We start from the raw sequence: 15,160 nt of genomic DNA on the forward strand, positions 1-15,160 counted from the left end.
TATAAAATGTATAACTTCAAATTATTCTAACTCCAACATTTTGTGAACTCTAGCTCTTAATTCACATTGAGGGGTCCATAAAATTTATGTCTAAATTTTATGCAGACAATACATATCAATGATGCAGAAATTATTTTGAACCATTATTGTTCTAAGCATCTTTGTATTGTTATGGAAATAGAGAAATAAAACAAGTGTGCATTTGGAACAGTCTTACCTGGCAAGATCATTCCCCTGGGTTGATTCTCTGTCTTCCTTTGAATGGCTCTCTTTTAGAAATTGACAAGGGGCAGCAGAATAATGCTGTGGACTCAGGAGTCAGAATGCTGTTTTTCGTATTTGGGATCCATACCTTGGGCAGGTTGTGAATTTCTGTGGGCCTCAATTCCCTCATCTGTAAAAATGAGGATATATTGCTGACCTCGTATGGTTATTTCACAACTATTAGGAATCCCAAAAAGACTTCACAAAGAACTTGGCACGCAATGGCACTGACAGAACATCATTTATGGTCTCGTTTCCATGGAGCATCATAGGTGACTTTACAATTTCATAGTGTTTCTGATGTATGACGGGTCTGGCAGGGACAGGCCAGACCCACTCAGGCTCTGTGTCCAAGTTTTTTTGACCAGAGTGATTCTCACCACACAACTCTGGGGTGAGAGGATTGGGGGCTGGCATCCCCAGGACCACGTAAGTATCACTTTTTAATTACCAGCAAGGGCTCTTAAGAGAGGGTTCCCTTATATCTGAATATGACCTGAATTTTCATAAGTTTTTAACTTGAAAAAGAAGGAAGATTTTTTAAGTGATTGACCCAGGACATCTACTCTGGCTTGAAATTTTCACCCATAGCACTTGATACCAGTCACTTCAAGGTTTGTGATGCTTTAACTACTTTCATAAACCATGATAAGCATGGGATAAGTTATGCCAAGTGGCACTTTGGTAAAGTGGTGTGTCAGGATTGTGGGCAGTAGTAGAAAAGGAACAATAATTTGTAATGAGTCCATTTTCAGGTCAAAGAAAGAGAGTAGTAAGATGGCAGAGTAGATAAACACTGTGCTTGCCTCCACCCACAACCACATCAAAATTACAACTAATTTATAGAACAACCATCATTGAGAACCACTTGGAGATTAAACTGAATTGCTATAACTAAGTATATAAAGAAGAAGCCACATCGAGACTGGTAGGAGGGGTAGAGAGACAGAACGGGCAGGTCCCACACTCAGCATGGCTACCATGAATCAGGATGTCTATCTTGGCTTCAGAGGTCCACCCTGAGGAGCGAGGAGTCCCAGGGCACTAGTGCCAGGAAGAGAAGTCCCCATAACATCTGGCTGTGAAAACCAGTAGGGACTGTATCCAAGAAAGACAACGGGCTGCTAGAAACCTAGGTGCTACAGATCTCAAAGGGCCTAAGCACAAACTTAGTAGCTCACAAACACTTGCGCTGAGCTCCACTGCAGTGGCAGCTCTATCCAGGGATGGAAGTGCTGGCAGATGCTGTTGAGCACCCCCCCCCCCCACCCCGAACCTAGGCTCAGGTGGGCGCCAAATCTGAACTCTCCATTAACACGTTAAGCGCCCAGCCTGATTTGTCTTCTGGACGGAAAGTATAGTGTCAGTGACCAGTGACTGACTGGGCGCTTAACGTGTTAACCTAGATAAGTTTGCCCTACCCTGGTGATTCCATGGAACCCCATTCAACTCACACACCCAAATGGAACCTCTTTCAGCAGCTTTTCTACAAAAGCTGCCTGGATTGCACTTCAGACTTTCCTAACATTTTTCAAAGGTCCATAAATCACAAAGCAGCAGCAGCTAGCCACGACTTGCCCTCTCTTGCTAAGCAGCCCCAAACCCAGTAATAATGGCAGCCAGCCTTGGTTCCCAGCACAGCCTCTCCAAGCACCTCCAAGCCCACCCAGCACAGGCAGTAACCACCTGCAGATCACTTTGTAGTTAGTTCCTACCAGGTGGCCCCAGGCCAGGCATAGGCAGTGACTGAAGTTGGTCTATATACCAAAGCCTCACCCAAGAGGCCCCAGAACCAATATAAACCAGTGGCCAGCCTCAGTTCACACTAGAGCAACACCCAACCAGCTCCTCAAAAAGACATTTCCAGAGGGCAGACAGGGTGGGCACCAGAGCCCACTAAAGCAACTCCCTCTCCATGGGATCAGCCCCTGCACAACAATTTGTCAGTGTAGTCATGACCAATCCTCACAGACATTCAGCCTGAGGGCCAATCCCACCCACTGATGTGCCAACAGCAATCAAGGCTCAACTATTCACAAAACCTAAACAAAGGGAACCAGGCTCAGGTAAGCAGGAGACTGTGCCTCACAGGACACCTACTACATAAGGCCATCCTGCCAGGACTAGGAGAAGTAGCAGATCTACATAATAAGAAATAAACACATGGAGGCAGCCAAAATGAGGAAACAAAGAAACATTCCCAAATGCAAAACGGGAGAGAACTCCAGAAAAATAACTAAACGAAATGGAAGCAATCTACCAGAAACAGAGTACAAAACACTAGTTATAAGGATGCTCAATGAACTTACACAAAGAAATTGAAACCACAAAAAGAACCTTTCTGAAATGAAGAATACATCAGAGGGAATCAACCGATTAGATGAAGCAGAGGATCAAATTAATAACTTGGAAGACAAGGTAGCATAAAACACCCAATCAGAAAAGCAGAAAGAAAAAGAGGCTTTTAAAAAATGAGGATAGTTTAAGGGGCCTTTGGGACATCAAGCCTACCAACATTTGCATCATATGGGGTACCAAAAGGAGAAGGGATAGAGCAAGGGATTGAAAACATCCCTAACCTGGTGAGGAAAATGGACATAAAAGTCCAGAAAGCACAGAGACTCCCAAGCAATTATATGCCGAAGAAATGGATAAATTTCCAGAAACATACACTCTTCTAACACCAAATCAAGAACATAAAATTGGAACAGACCAATTACTACTACTAACTAAATTCATCAGTAATAATAATAATTTAAAAAAAAACCTCCCAGCAACAAACAAAAGTCCTATACCAGATAGTTTCACAGGCTAATTTTACCAAGCATTTAAAGAATTAATATCTATTCTTCTCAAACTACTTTAAAAAATTGAAGAGGAGAAAAGACTACCATACTCATTTTACAAGGCTGTCATTGCCCTAATTCCAAAACCAAACAAAGACATTACAAGGGGAAAATAATATAGGCCAATTTCCCTGATGAACACAGATGCAAAAATTCTCAACCAAACATAAGCAAACCAAATTCAGCAATACAGTAAAAAGATCAGACACTATAATGGTTTTTATTTCTGGGATGCAAGATTGGTTTAATATCCACAAATATATTAACGTGATACACCATATAAACAAAATGAAGGATAAAAATTATATCAATGGATTCTGAAAAAGCATAGTGGGGATAGAGGGAATATGTACCTTAACATAATAAAGGTCATATACTAGTATGACAAACCTGAAAGCTGCTTCTTTAAGGTCAAGAATAAGACAAGAATGTCCACTTTCACCACTTTAATTCATCATAGTATTGGAAGTAATCGCCACAGCAAATAAAAAAGAAATAAAAGGTATCCAAATTGGGTAAGAAGTAAAATTGTCATTATTTGCAGAGGACATAACACTACAGAGAACCCTAAAAAAACCATTATAGCTAGCACAATATCAAATTAATGTTCAGAAATCAGTTACATTTTTGTACTCCAATAATTATCAGAAAGAAAAATTAAGAAAATCCCATTTACACTTGCATCAGAAAGAATAAAAATACTTAGGAATAATTTAACCAAGGAAGTAAAAGACCTGTCCTCAGAAAGCAGTAACACATTGAAGAAAGAAATTGGAGATACAAGTAAATGGAAGCATATATACCATGCTCATGAATAGAAAGAATTAACATTATAAAAATGTCCATACTACCCAAAGCAATCTACAGATTCAATGCAATCCTTATCAAAACACTGGTGGCATTTTTCACAGGAAAAAATAATCCTAAAATTTATATGGAACTACAAAAGACCCTAAATAGCCACAGTAATCTTGAGAAAGACAATGTTGGAGTTATAGTATTGTTTCATATCAGGTAGCATAAGGCTATCTTAATTAAAACATCACAGTACCGGCATAAAAACAGACTCACTGAAATGGAACATAATAGAGAAACCCACAACTACATGATCAATTAATCTATGACAAAGGAAGCAAGAATATACAATGGGGTAAAGACAGTCTCTTCAGTAAATGGTGTTGGGAAAACTGGGCAGACAAATGCAAGAGAATGAAACTGGATCACTTTCTTACACCATATACAAGAATAAACTCAATATGGATTAAAGACTTAAACGTAAGATCCCAAACCATAAAACTCCTAGAAGAAAACATAGACAAGAAAGTCTTTGATACTGCTCATAGTAACTTTTTTTTTTTTAACATATCTCCTCGGGTAAAGGAAACCAGATAAAAAATAAATGGGACTACACCAAACTAAAGAGGTTTTGCACAGTGAAGGAAACTATCAAAAAACGAACAGACAACCTATGATTGGTAGAATATATTTGCCAATGACACATCTGATAAGGGGTTAATATTTTTAAAAATCTGAGGAAAAAATGGGTAGAGGACTGAATAGACATTTCTCCAAAAAGGACCTACAGGTGGCCAATAGACATATGAAAAGATGTTCAACATCACTAATCATCAGGGAAATGCAAATAAAAACCACAATGAGATATCACCTCACACCTGTCAGAATGACTGTCATCAATGAGTGAACAAACAATAGGTGTTGGTGAATATGTGGAGAAAAGGGAACCCTTGTGCACTGTTGGTAGGATTGTATAGTGGTGCAGCCACTATGGAAAATATTATGGAGGTTCCTCAAAAAGTTAAAAATAGAACCCAGCAATTCCACCTCTGGGTATTTATCTGAAGATATCCAGAACACTAATTCAAAAAGATATATGCACCTCTATGTTAATTGCAGGACTATTTACAATAGCTAAGATAAGGAAGCAAGTTAGATATCTACTGATAGACAAATGGATAAAGAAGATGTGGTCTACACACACACACACACACACACACACTTAGTATACAATATATACAATATATTAGCCATAAATAAAGAATGAAATCTTGCCATTTGCAACAACATGGATGGACCTAGAGGGTATTATGAAGTGAAAGAAGGCAGACCGAGAAAGACAAATACCATATCTCATTTATATGTGAAATCTAAAAAAAAACAAAGGAACAAACAAAACAGAAACAAACTTATAGCTACAGGAAACAAATTGATAGTTGCAAGTTGGGAGGATTTTGGGGATGGGTGAAAATAGTAAAGGAATTTATTGGTACAAATTGGCAGCTATACTAGTAAAAACAGTCACAGGAATGTAAGGTACAACATTGGGGATTTAGTCAATAACATTGTAATAATTATGCATGGTGTCAGGTGGGTACTAGACTTACTGGGGTGATCACTTTGTAAAGTATATAAATGTCTAATCACTATGTTATACACCTGAAACTAATATAATACTGTATGTCAACTGTAATTGAAAATAAAAAAGGGAATGATGATCACAATTTTAGAGTTTACTTATGGAAATGGAGAAGGAAAATAAGCACATGACAGATCCAAGAAAATCAGAAATACTCTTATTCTGAAAGGGGATGGGTTCATGGATGGTCAAAGTATCATTATGTTTTCTTATGTTATATATTTTGTGTCTCAGATATTACATATTACAATTATAAAGACCATTAAATTTGTAGGGGGGACAGAAAAAGAGTATTAATGGCTCACCGGGCTTTTCATTTTTCAAATCACATGGCAACTGCATTTAGGGATGTGCTATTTATTCTTTTTCAACTGTCATATTTCAGTGATTCTAAGACACCTCTTTTACATTTTATCATCTCTGAAATCAGATGCATCTTATAACTCATGGCAGCTTACAACTGCTTTTGCCTCAGCAGGTTGATGTGATATATTTGTCATTGACTGAATATAGTCACAGAGATGTCTAGTCAAGTGAGGCACATGGTTACTACTTCTTATGTTGAATTTAATTACAGCTCAAAATTGCTCTAAAAAATTAAACTGTTTTCCAGAATTCAAAGAGTTATTGCACAGAAACCAAACAACATGCTATATAAGTTTAGCAAATACTTCCAATAAGCATAAAATTGGTAAGTGAATATTGTGTCATCACTTAATGAGAAGCATTTTTGTAACAGCGATGCATCTTAAATCTGGTGTCTTAGAGTCCGTGAAATATCATATAAATGACTACCACTCTCTGTTCTAGGTAATTCTAAACATAAAACTCCTTGCTTATGTTATTATTGATTTCTAATTTATTCTTTTTTCTAATCTTTTTTTCCTTTCACAAATGGATACCAATCACATTTACCGTTGGACTGCAATTATCTCTCCTTGAAAAACAATGCTGTTGACTGAAATCACTTTGGGTGGACCAAATTTCCTCCTTGTTGGCTGCTCCTGAATGATCTCTTCCAATCCCACAATCTGCCTCTCTGGCCAATCAAAACCTTCTTCCATGTGTGTACATCATGCTGCTCTCGTCCTCAACTCCCCCCCTCTCTCGCTGACTTCCTGGAAAAGCAACGGAAGAGTCCTGGGCGGAAGGAGGCTTCTGTATGCTAGTGAAAAAGAACAATCTGTGCCAGCGGAAGGTTCTCCAACAACTTTGCTGCAAAACATGTACATTCCAAGGCTGAGCTTCCATCCTAGATTTCTTTGTTCCTGTAGACTTATAGATTACTCCATATTATTATTAAAAAGAAAAAAAAGCAAAAAAAAAAAAAAAAAAAAGCAAGCCACCTCTCTCTTTCTTGCTTTCTTTTTTCTCTCTCTCAATCTGTGCAGGGAGATGGTGAACTGTTTTGTCAAAACTTAAATGGAAAAAAATAATAATAAACCTACAACAAGCCTACCTTTTATAACTGGGTGTTTAGTGCTAAACAGCCAGAACCACAGAGACAGTATTGTATGACCAAAGCATTTTGATGCCAAAATTTGACGTTGAAGTAATGATTTGATTTCCTGCCCTGGTTTTGAAGGTCCATTTTTTTTTTTCCTTTTGCGTTTACTTGTTTCCCCTTTGAGACTCCTAAAAATACCTTTCAAAAAAGTCACAAGAGTAGACAGAGATCAAAATGAAACAAAAAGCTCTTACGTTAGTCATTTTTCATGCTCGAGTCCATCACTGGTGGAAACGGCAGGAAACTGGACCTACCCGGCCAGTTAGACCATCCTGCGGAGTTGTGCTCAGAGTCGTTTGTCTTTGTGTTTTTTTTGCAGTTGAACATTGATACTTTCCACACATTAATTACTTCATGAATTATGTGGTTTTGGCATTGTACTCACTTGATAAGTCTGTTCCACTGGTTTCATCAGATAGACTTGCTGCTACTTAACTGGCTTATCCATTGTAGACTGGGTGATTTTACACACAGCTGGTCAAGTGGGATTGCACTGCATAGTCAGATTGGTGATGGACAGCATGCAAAGTTACACAAACAGCTGAGACTGATCCAGCTCCCCCAAATCCCAAGTGTTCACTGTGTAGGCCCTGCACAATCTCTTGGTGCTATCTAGCCATTATCCCCATAGCATTTTTCTAAAGGCCACCGTCAATTCCATTTGTTGTGGTGGAAAGCATTTTGGATGTGATGCAGGAAATTCCTTCCTGGAGTCAAAAGTTTCTAAAAGGTCCTGTATTTTTTAAGAAATAGTGTTGATTTAAATAATATTTAAGCTCGTGCCCAAGTTGGCTGGGCAGCGTTTTTCAATGGTGCTTATTAGAAGTTTTTTCATCTTCTCACTTTCAGAAAATAAAACTGGAAATTGAATATGGGCGGCATGATTGTACCCTCCTGGTTCTGCTATTTTCCCGATCTTCTGTCCCCTCTATAACTGTGCTATGATACACCTGTATACTGAATGTCACTGAGATCCTCTGTTTTCTTGGAGATATCTTCAATGGTTTTCTATGACTTCCTAAACACATCCTGGAATCTAGCAGACTGAATTATGCGAAAACTGTTTTGGATCAGTGGTCAGAAATTTGGAAGCCTGATAGATCATTTTACCACTTCTGAGTTTCTCTTTTTAGGAGAGGTTAGACTGATATCAAGTTTCCTCATTTTTCATATCAAAGCTCCATTGGTGACCTCATTTGCTTTGGGAGTGACCAGCCATCTTACAGACTTTGTTTTTACTTACAAGATGTCACTGGCCTCACAGATGAGAAGAGGAATGATATCAATATAGATTCTCCTAGGAAGGAGCTGGGAAGTGGATGCTAAGATCCCCATCTAAGGAACAAGTTAGTTAAAAGCCTACCTTGAAAATAATTCATTCCTAGACATCAAACTTAACATCCAACCCAAGGTGAATAATAACTAAATAATCTAATGACCTTCTTAGTTAGCATTGTAGTATACTGAGTCACGTGTTGACTCATAAGTGACTAGGGAATTGAGTGATTTGCTGAGCAGTTTTTCTCTTCATAATAATGCAGGCCCTTCTGACCTGAAGAAAGTTATTCCTGGTTATGGCATCTAGTCTTATATTTAAAGGCACAAACTTTAAATGGACAAATATAAGCACAACCTAAGCAAGGTCAAGCAGATGGGAAAATCAGATTTGCCTGCAAAGGAATACATATAACTGAACCATCCAATAGTATTTGGGGCACAAAAGTTACTACGATAGGAAAGAGAAAAAATGATGTCTGTGTTCTTAAACAAATAACCATCACTATGAGAGCCAAGTTCATTGGGGTCCACCAAAGTGTGTTCTCTTTCCCACTGACCATGCAGGCGCACATCGTGGAAATACTGGTTTAACTACTAGTGTGTTACTGCCTCGTTTATCTACAGAATATTATTAACTAGAACATAATGCTTTCAAAATTTAAGTTAATGTTATATATTATGTATAAATATATATATTCATAATGAGATATATGTAATGGATAGTACAAAGTTTGGAGACTTAACAAATGCTCTAACCTTCTAGAGACAAAAGCCCTATCTTCTGTTCTCTTTTGTCTTTTTATTTTTAATTAGTGACCCATTGTTAAATCCAAATCCACTTTTACTGAAAAATACTGTACATGTGTAAAATGTTCAGTTGTTTTTTTGTAAAATATAGTAGAATGGTTGTAATTGATACTGGCCAAAATCAATGTTATTCCATATTTTATTTTTTCTATTAAATTAACCTAAGTTCCTGTTTATTTGATCTGTCCATACCCACGTGTAAACATCTCTGAAAGGGTGAGGTAATGAGAGACTTCTCTGTTTCCACATAGAAGCTGAATATGAAGAAAAGGTCAAGAGGGGATTGAGGTAGCTAAATAAAGTTGGAAAGAAAGGGTCAGTAGAGGTGGGATTTGAAAAGAAGGGAAAAAGTGACAGCAATATAAGAAAGGACGAGTTTAGGTTTGGTCATGAATGTATTTCAAACTCCATTTTTAGAAAGGTTGTAAAAAAATCTATAAAGGCTTGGTGCAGTTTCTGTTGAATTGTGCAGATACAATCTCCATATATGGGCCATCTGGGCCTGCTGTTTCCCTGGACTTCCCCAGGGTGTGAACTACTGCACACTCACCAGTGATATATGGGCTGGGGACCAAGGGGCAGGGCATGAGTTGGTGGTGAATGTGAAAGCTGTTAAAAGATGGCCTGGTATCATTGAATGATATCCTGTATAAAACTGACAGCTGTAACCCTGGATGCCTCAAAGATGCCTTTGTCTAAAAATCTCCTGTACATGCCTCGAGGTAGGACTGACTATTTAGAAAAAGAAGAAACTACAAAGGATTCCAGATGTTTCTGAACTCTGCTTGAGTTCCCGTCTTAGCCTTGAAGTGAAATTCAATGCCCTGTCTTCTGGAAGAAGAAATGAGAACAGCAAACAAATTGAGTTCCAATTAGTGGTAAAGATCTGGAGATGCAACAAGGTGTAAGAATGAGCCTTTCCTGTTGTGAAGTCCCATTATGGGGATGAGGAGAAACTAATCTTATCACCATTGATAAGAGTATATACCTACTGATGTAAATATACCCTCTCTTCAAACAAAAGCTCCAAAGCAGAGGTACATGTATTATCCTGTTTACAAATAAGAAAGCTGAGACATATGGACTTGAACGAGACTAAGGTTACAAAGCCAGACTTAATAAAAATAAAATTTAACGGTAACACAATTAACAGTAAGTAGTGAATTCTAAATCTGAAATGAATGGAACACCAAGTTACTAAGTTAAGAGAGGCAGAAATTCCTTTGAACTGATTGGGATGAGAATTCTAGAGCAGGTGGAAGTAGAATTGGGTCTTGAAGGATGGGCTTACCTAAGCAGATGGGAGGAGTGCAGGAAGAACATTACCAGCAAACTTTCTGCATAAGAGATGTTCTGGGTAGCAAGTGACTTATTTTAATGGTTTTAATCTAAATAGCCCGTGGCTACAAAGGACAGTGAGTCAACATTTAATGGGTTTAGTCAAAAAGAAATCTACATTTTTACACTGCCGAAGACAAATAGTGTTCCCATCCTCCTCAACTCCCGCACTCATGGAAGGCCTTGCTAATAATTATCACTATCATCTGTGGGTTGATCCAAATTTTCTTCTCACTTTCCACCCCAGCATCGGCTTATCATCATGCTGCTGATTTCTGTCAGACACACTTTGCCACTCAACAGTCTACCCTTCATTTTAAGGAACACAAAACTTGAATGCTTAGTAGAGAAGGGGAAGTGATTGTTGTAACTGCCAAATTACAGTTTCTCAGTCAAGTGATCAACACTTGATGCACATCTGAACATGGAAATATGCAACACCTTATACCCTCATGTAAGAGGAATATCATGCAGCTAAGACATAAGTTTGCATGCATTCTTAACTGACTGCAGCATGATGAACATGGAGAAAACTGGTGGCAATTTTAAACTGTGGCCTGGCCAGTTCAACACTCCCTCCTTTCATCCTTTAAACAAAGTGTGCACAAAGGCCAACTGCAGCTTGACCTCACCTGGCCCAAGCTCGGCCCTGGCCCCAAACTCAGTGTCAGTGACAGAAAGTATAAACCTGCTTCTCTTGCCTGGTTGACATCCATTTCCAAATATTATTTTTGTAGCAAACCCATAAAATCTGAAGTTTGCAGCAGAATACTTTGGAGCCATTGATAAATTCAGCAGAGCATAGCCAAGATGGACTTAATTTGACCATGGCTTGTTAGAGGTAGTGCCTAGCCCCTCGAAACGGGGCTGTGATCCATATATAATGTCTCTTCATCATGAGAGTTAGAAGTCTGGCCCAGAGTCAATTCTTGGGCAAGAAGGATGCAGTTATGTAGCATCACTAAGTCTCAGAGGACCAGTCTGGGACTGGGAAGGCCAGCAGTTCCCACTCTCTACCTGCAAGGGACCTACAAGAACGTGACTATCTTGTTACTGAAAGATTAGCTTACAAGGTCTCTCTAAAGGGCCATTGTTTAGGGGCAGTTGTTGGTTTTTATCGGGCCAGGGGACAGGAAACAAAAGATATTTTACATCCCACTTCCTCGAAATTTCCAGAAACACTCCCTGAGGCCTGAATTGTAAGACCTTTTTGCATCTTAGAAAAGAATACATAATTTTAAGACTACTGTGTTTTAAGCTGACACATTAAAACAGCTTTAATTTGCCCCCCACAAAAATCAGAGGTCTATAGAGATTAACTTTCTAATGCAAGATTTATAGCAAGTAAGGGGGGTTGCTGGGATTCAAGCCCATAGCGTCAACCTTCCGCACAACACTGCCTCCCTTTTTAAGAATGCCAGAGAAAAATCAAGTCTATATTACATACGTTGTAAGGCAGAGGGTAAGAGTTTTCTCCCAAGTTCAGAGAGAAAGCACACTGTATCCCTGGACTTGACTTTCTCTGCTTATGAGTTCAAAATAATGCTTCCATAAATAAACATTGAGTCCTTGTCATATACCAAGCTCTGAGATGCTTCTTGTCCTCTTCAAGCTTATAGTCTGTCTAATGGGGGACGCAGACATAAAAACCCATGGCTATAATATGAAGCTATTTAAGTGTCTTAAAAAGTGCATAACAAGTATTGTTGTCAGTCCAGAAGAGGAAGCTCACCTTACCAATTAAGTACTAAATGTCCCAAAGCTTTCCAAGGACATCCAATGATAGATTGAAAAAGAAATAGTTGCCTCTAAAATGAAGAGAAGTCAAATGATATTTTACAACCTACAAAGTGCAACATGTCAAAGTAGTCAATCACCATTCACCTGCCCTGGTGATTCCCTTAGACACCCAACTCACTCACCCAGCTGGAGCCTCTTCCAGCAGCTCCTCCTGCAATAACAATAACAAGCAACCTGTCTTGGATTGCACTGCAGACTTTCCTCAAATCTTCCCAAGGTTCACAAACCCCATGCCTTGTAGCTCTTGCTAAGGGACCCCCCAGCCCAGTACAAGCAGCAACCAGTCTCAACTGTATTTGTAATTCCCTTCAGTAGCCCCAAGCCTGGCATAAGTGTCAGACAGTCTTGACCTGGAATGCAACTTCAACTAAGCATCACACCTGGCACAAGTGACAGCTAGCCTCAGCTCTCAGAGTGGTGCCCACCAAAAGGTCCAAGGGGAAGCTGGCCTTGGTTCACAGTGTAGACTCTCCCAAGCGCTTCCAAGCCCAGCACAGGCAGCAATCAACCACAGATCATTTTGTAGCTCCTACACCAAGTGGCCTTAACCCTGGCACAAGTGGTGGCTCACCATACCAGAGCCACTCCAAGGAGGCTCCAGGCCCAACACACCTAGTGGCGAGCTAAAGAACACACCAGAGCACCATCCAACCAGCTTCATAAATGACACACTCAAAAGGCAGATTCAAAGGCACCACAGCCCCACCAAAATGACTCTAACTTCATGGGGACAACCCTGAGTAACAGCTCATACACTACCATAATGGCTAACCCTCACAGTCAGTCAGCCTAAGGGTCAACCGCTGACATGCCAACAACTGATGCCCAACTACACCAGGAGGGCACACATAACCCACACAGGGGACATCCCTGGAGCCCCCAGCTTAGGTGACAAAGGAAATTATGCCAGGGAGCTCTACAAGGCACCTTCTTCATAAGGTTATTCAAGACAGGGAGATGTAACAGATCTACCTAATGGATAAAAACAAACACAGGGAATTAGCTAAAATGAGGACAGGCACGAAAGTCCCAAATGAAAGTAAAGGACTGAAAACAAAGAACTAAATGAAATGTTGTCGAGCAATCCATCTGACACAGAGCTCAAAACACTGATTATAAGGATGCTTAATGAACGTAAGGGAAAAATAAACTCAGTGAGAACTCACACAAAGAATAGGCAACATAAAAAAAGAAGATAAAAAACATAAAAAGAACCAGTCAGAAATGAAGAATACACTAGAGCAGGGGTAGGGAACGTCCTGCCCACGGGCCATATAAGGCCCATGAAATCATTTGGTCTGGCCCTGCCAAGGCAACTGCAGGTGGGACTCAAAATTCAATAAATTTAGGAGCCTTTTTCATAGCAACATAAATTTATATTAAGTGAATGATGTCATAAATATCCAAATGGCCCTTGGCAGAAAAAAAAATTGGAGAACCTAGAGGAAATAAATTCCTAGAAACATAAAATCTTCCAAGACTGAATCAGAAGAAACAGAAAATCTGAACAAACCAATAACTAAATCAAATCAGTATTTTAAAAAAAACTCCCTAGCCCTGGCCAGTGTGCTCAGTGGTTAGACTGTCGGCCCGTACACCTACGAGTTGTGAGTTTGATTTCTAGATAAGGACACATATCTGGGTTATTGGTTTGCTCCCTGCCCCCCGATCAGAGTACATACAGGAGGTAACCAGTGGATGTGTCTCTCTCACATCAATGTTTCTATCTCTGAAAAGCAATGTAAAAAATATTCTCAGGTGAGGATTAACAAAAATAATAAACTCCCCCCAAAAAAAACAAAAGTCCTGGACTAGATGGCTTCACAGATGAATTGCATCAAATATTCAAAAAAGAATTACTACCTATCCTTCTCAAACTATTCCAAAAAACTGAAGAGGAGGGAAGGCTCCCAAGCTCATTTTATGAGGCCAGCATTGCCCTGATACCAAAACCAGATGAAGACATTACCAAAAAAAAAAAAAGAAAATTATAGGCCAATATTTCCTGATCAACATAGATGCCAAAATTGTCAACGAAATGTTAGCAAACTGATTTCAACAATACACTGAAAAGATCATACACCATGATCATGTGGAATTTATTCCTGGGATGCAAGGCTGGTTTGATATCCCCAAATCAACTGATGCGATACATCACAAACAAAATGAAGGATAAAAGCATATGATCATATCAATAAATATAGCAAAAGCATTTGACAAAATCCAGCATCCGTTATTATGGGAACATATCCTTTATTATGTTGAGGTATGTTCCCTCCGTTCCACTCTCAGCAAAGTGGAACAGAGGGAACATACCTCAACATAATAAAGGCCATATATGACAAACCCACAGATAACATCATACTCAATGGTGAAAGACTGAAAGCTTTTTCTCTAAGATCAAGAATAAGACAAGGATATCCACTGTCACCACCTTTAATCAACATAGTATTGGAAGTCCTAGCTGTAGCAATCAGAGAGGAAAAATAAAAGTCATCCTAACTGGAAAGGAAGAAGTAAAACTCATTATTTGCAAATGACATGATACCATACATAGAGAAACCCAAAAAACTATTAGAACTAATACATGAATTCAGTAAAGTAGCAAGACATAAAGATATTGGTTATTTTTTCATACACCAATAACTATCAGAAAGAGAAGTTAAGAAAACAATCCCATTTACAATTGCATAAAAAAAAAAATACAAAATACCTAGGAATAAGTTTAACCAAGTAGATAAAAGACCCGTACTCGGAAAACTATAAAACATTAAAGAAAGAAATTGAAGAAGGTAAATTGAAAGATTCCCTATCAAAATTCCAATTGCATTTTTCATAGAACTAGGAAAATTTTTTCCTAAAATTTATATGAAACCATAAAACCAT

At 38.8% G+C, this 15,160-nt stretch overlaps 1 protein-coding gene across 2 annotated transcripts in view; it reads left to right on the forward strand.

Annotated features, from left to right (window-relative positions):
* Nucleotides 1-15,160, forward strand: part of PCSK5 (proprotein convertase subtilisin/kexin type 5) — a 408,183-nt gene that overhangs the window by 275,291 nt on the left and 117,732 nt on the right. The window contains exon 21 of one of the 2 annotated variants that reach the window (XM_008142067.3): nt 6,672-9,264. The exons of the other annotated variant lie outside the window; for it this stretch is intronic. Within the exon in view, the coding sequence (XP_008140289.2) occupies nt 6,672-6,787 (116 nt within the window). The 3' untranslated portion in view covers nt 6,788-9,264. Of the gene's footprint in view, nt 1-6,671; nt 9,265-15,160 lie in introns of those variants that run through there. 2 annotated transcript variants of the gene reach the window in all.

Source organism: Eptesicus fuscus, chromosome 15, assembly GCF_027574615.1.
Source record: "Eptesicus fuscus isolate TK198812 chromosome 15, DD_ASM_mEF_20220401, whole genome shotgun sequence".
NCBI lineage: Eukaryota > Metazoa > Chordata > Mammalia > Chiroptera > Vespertilionidae > Eptesicus > Eptesicus fuscus.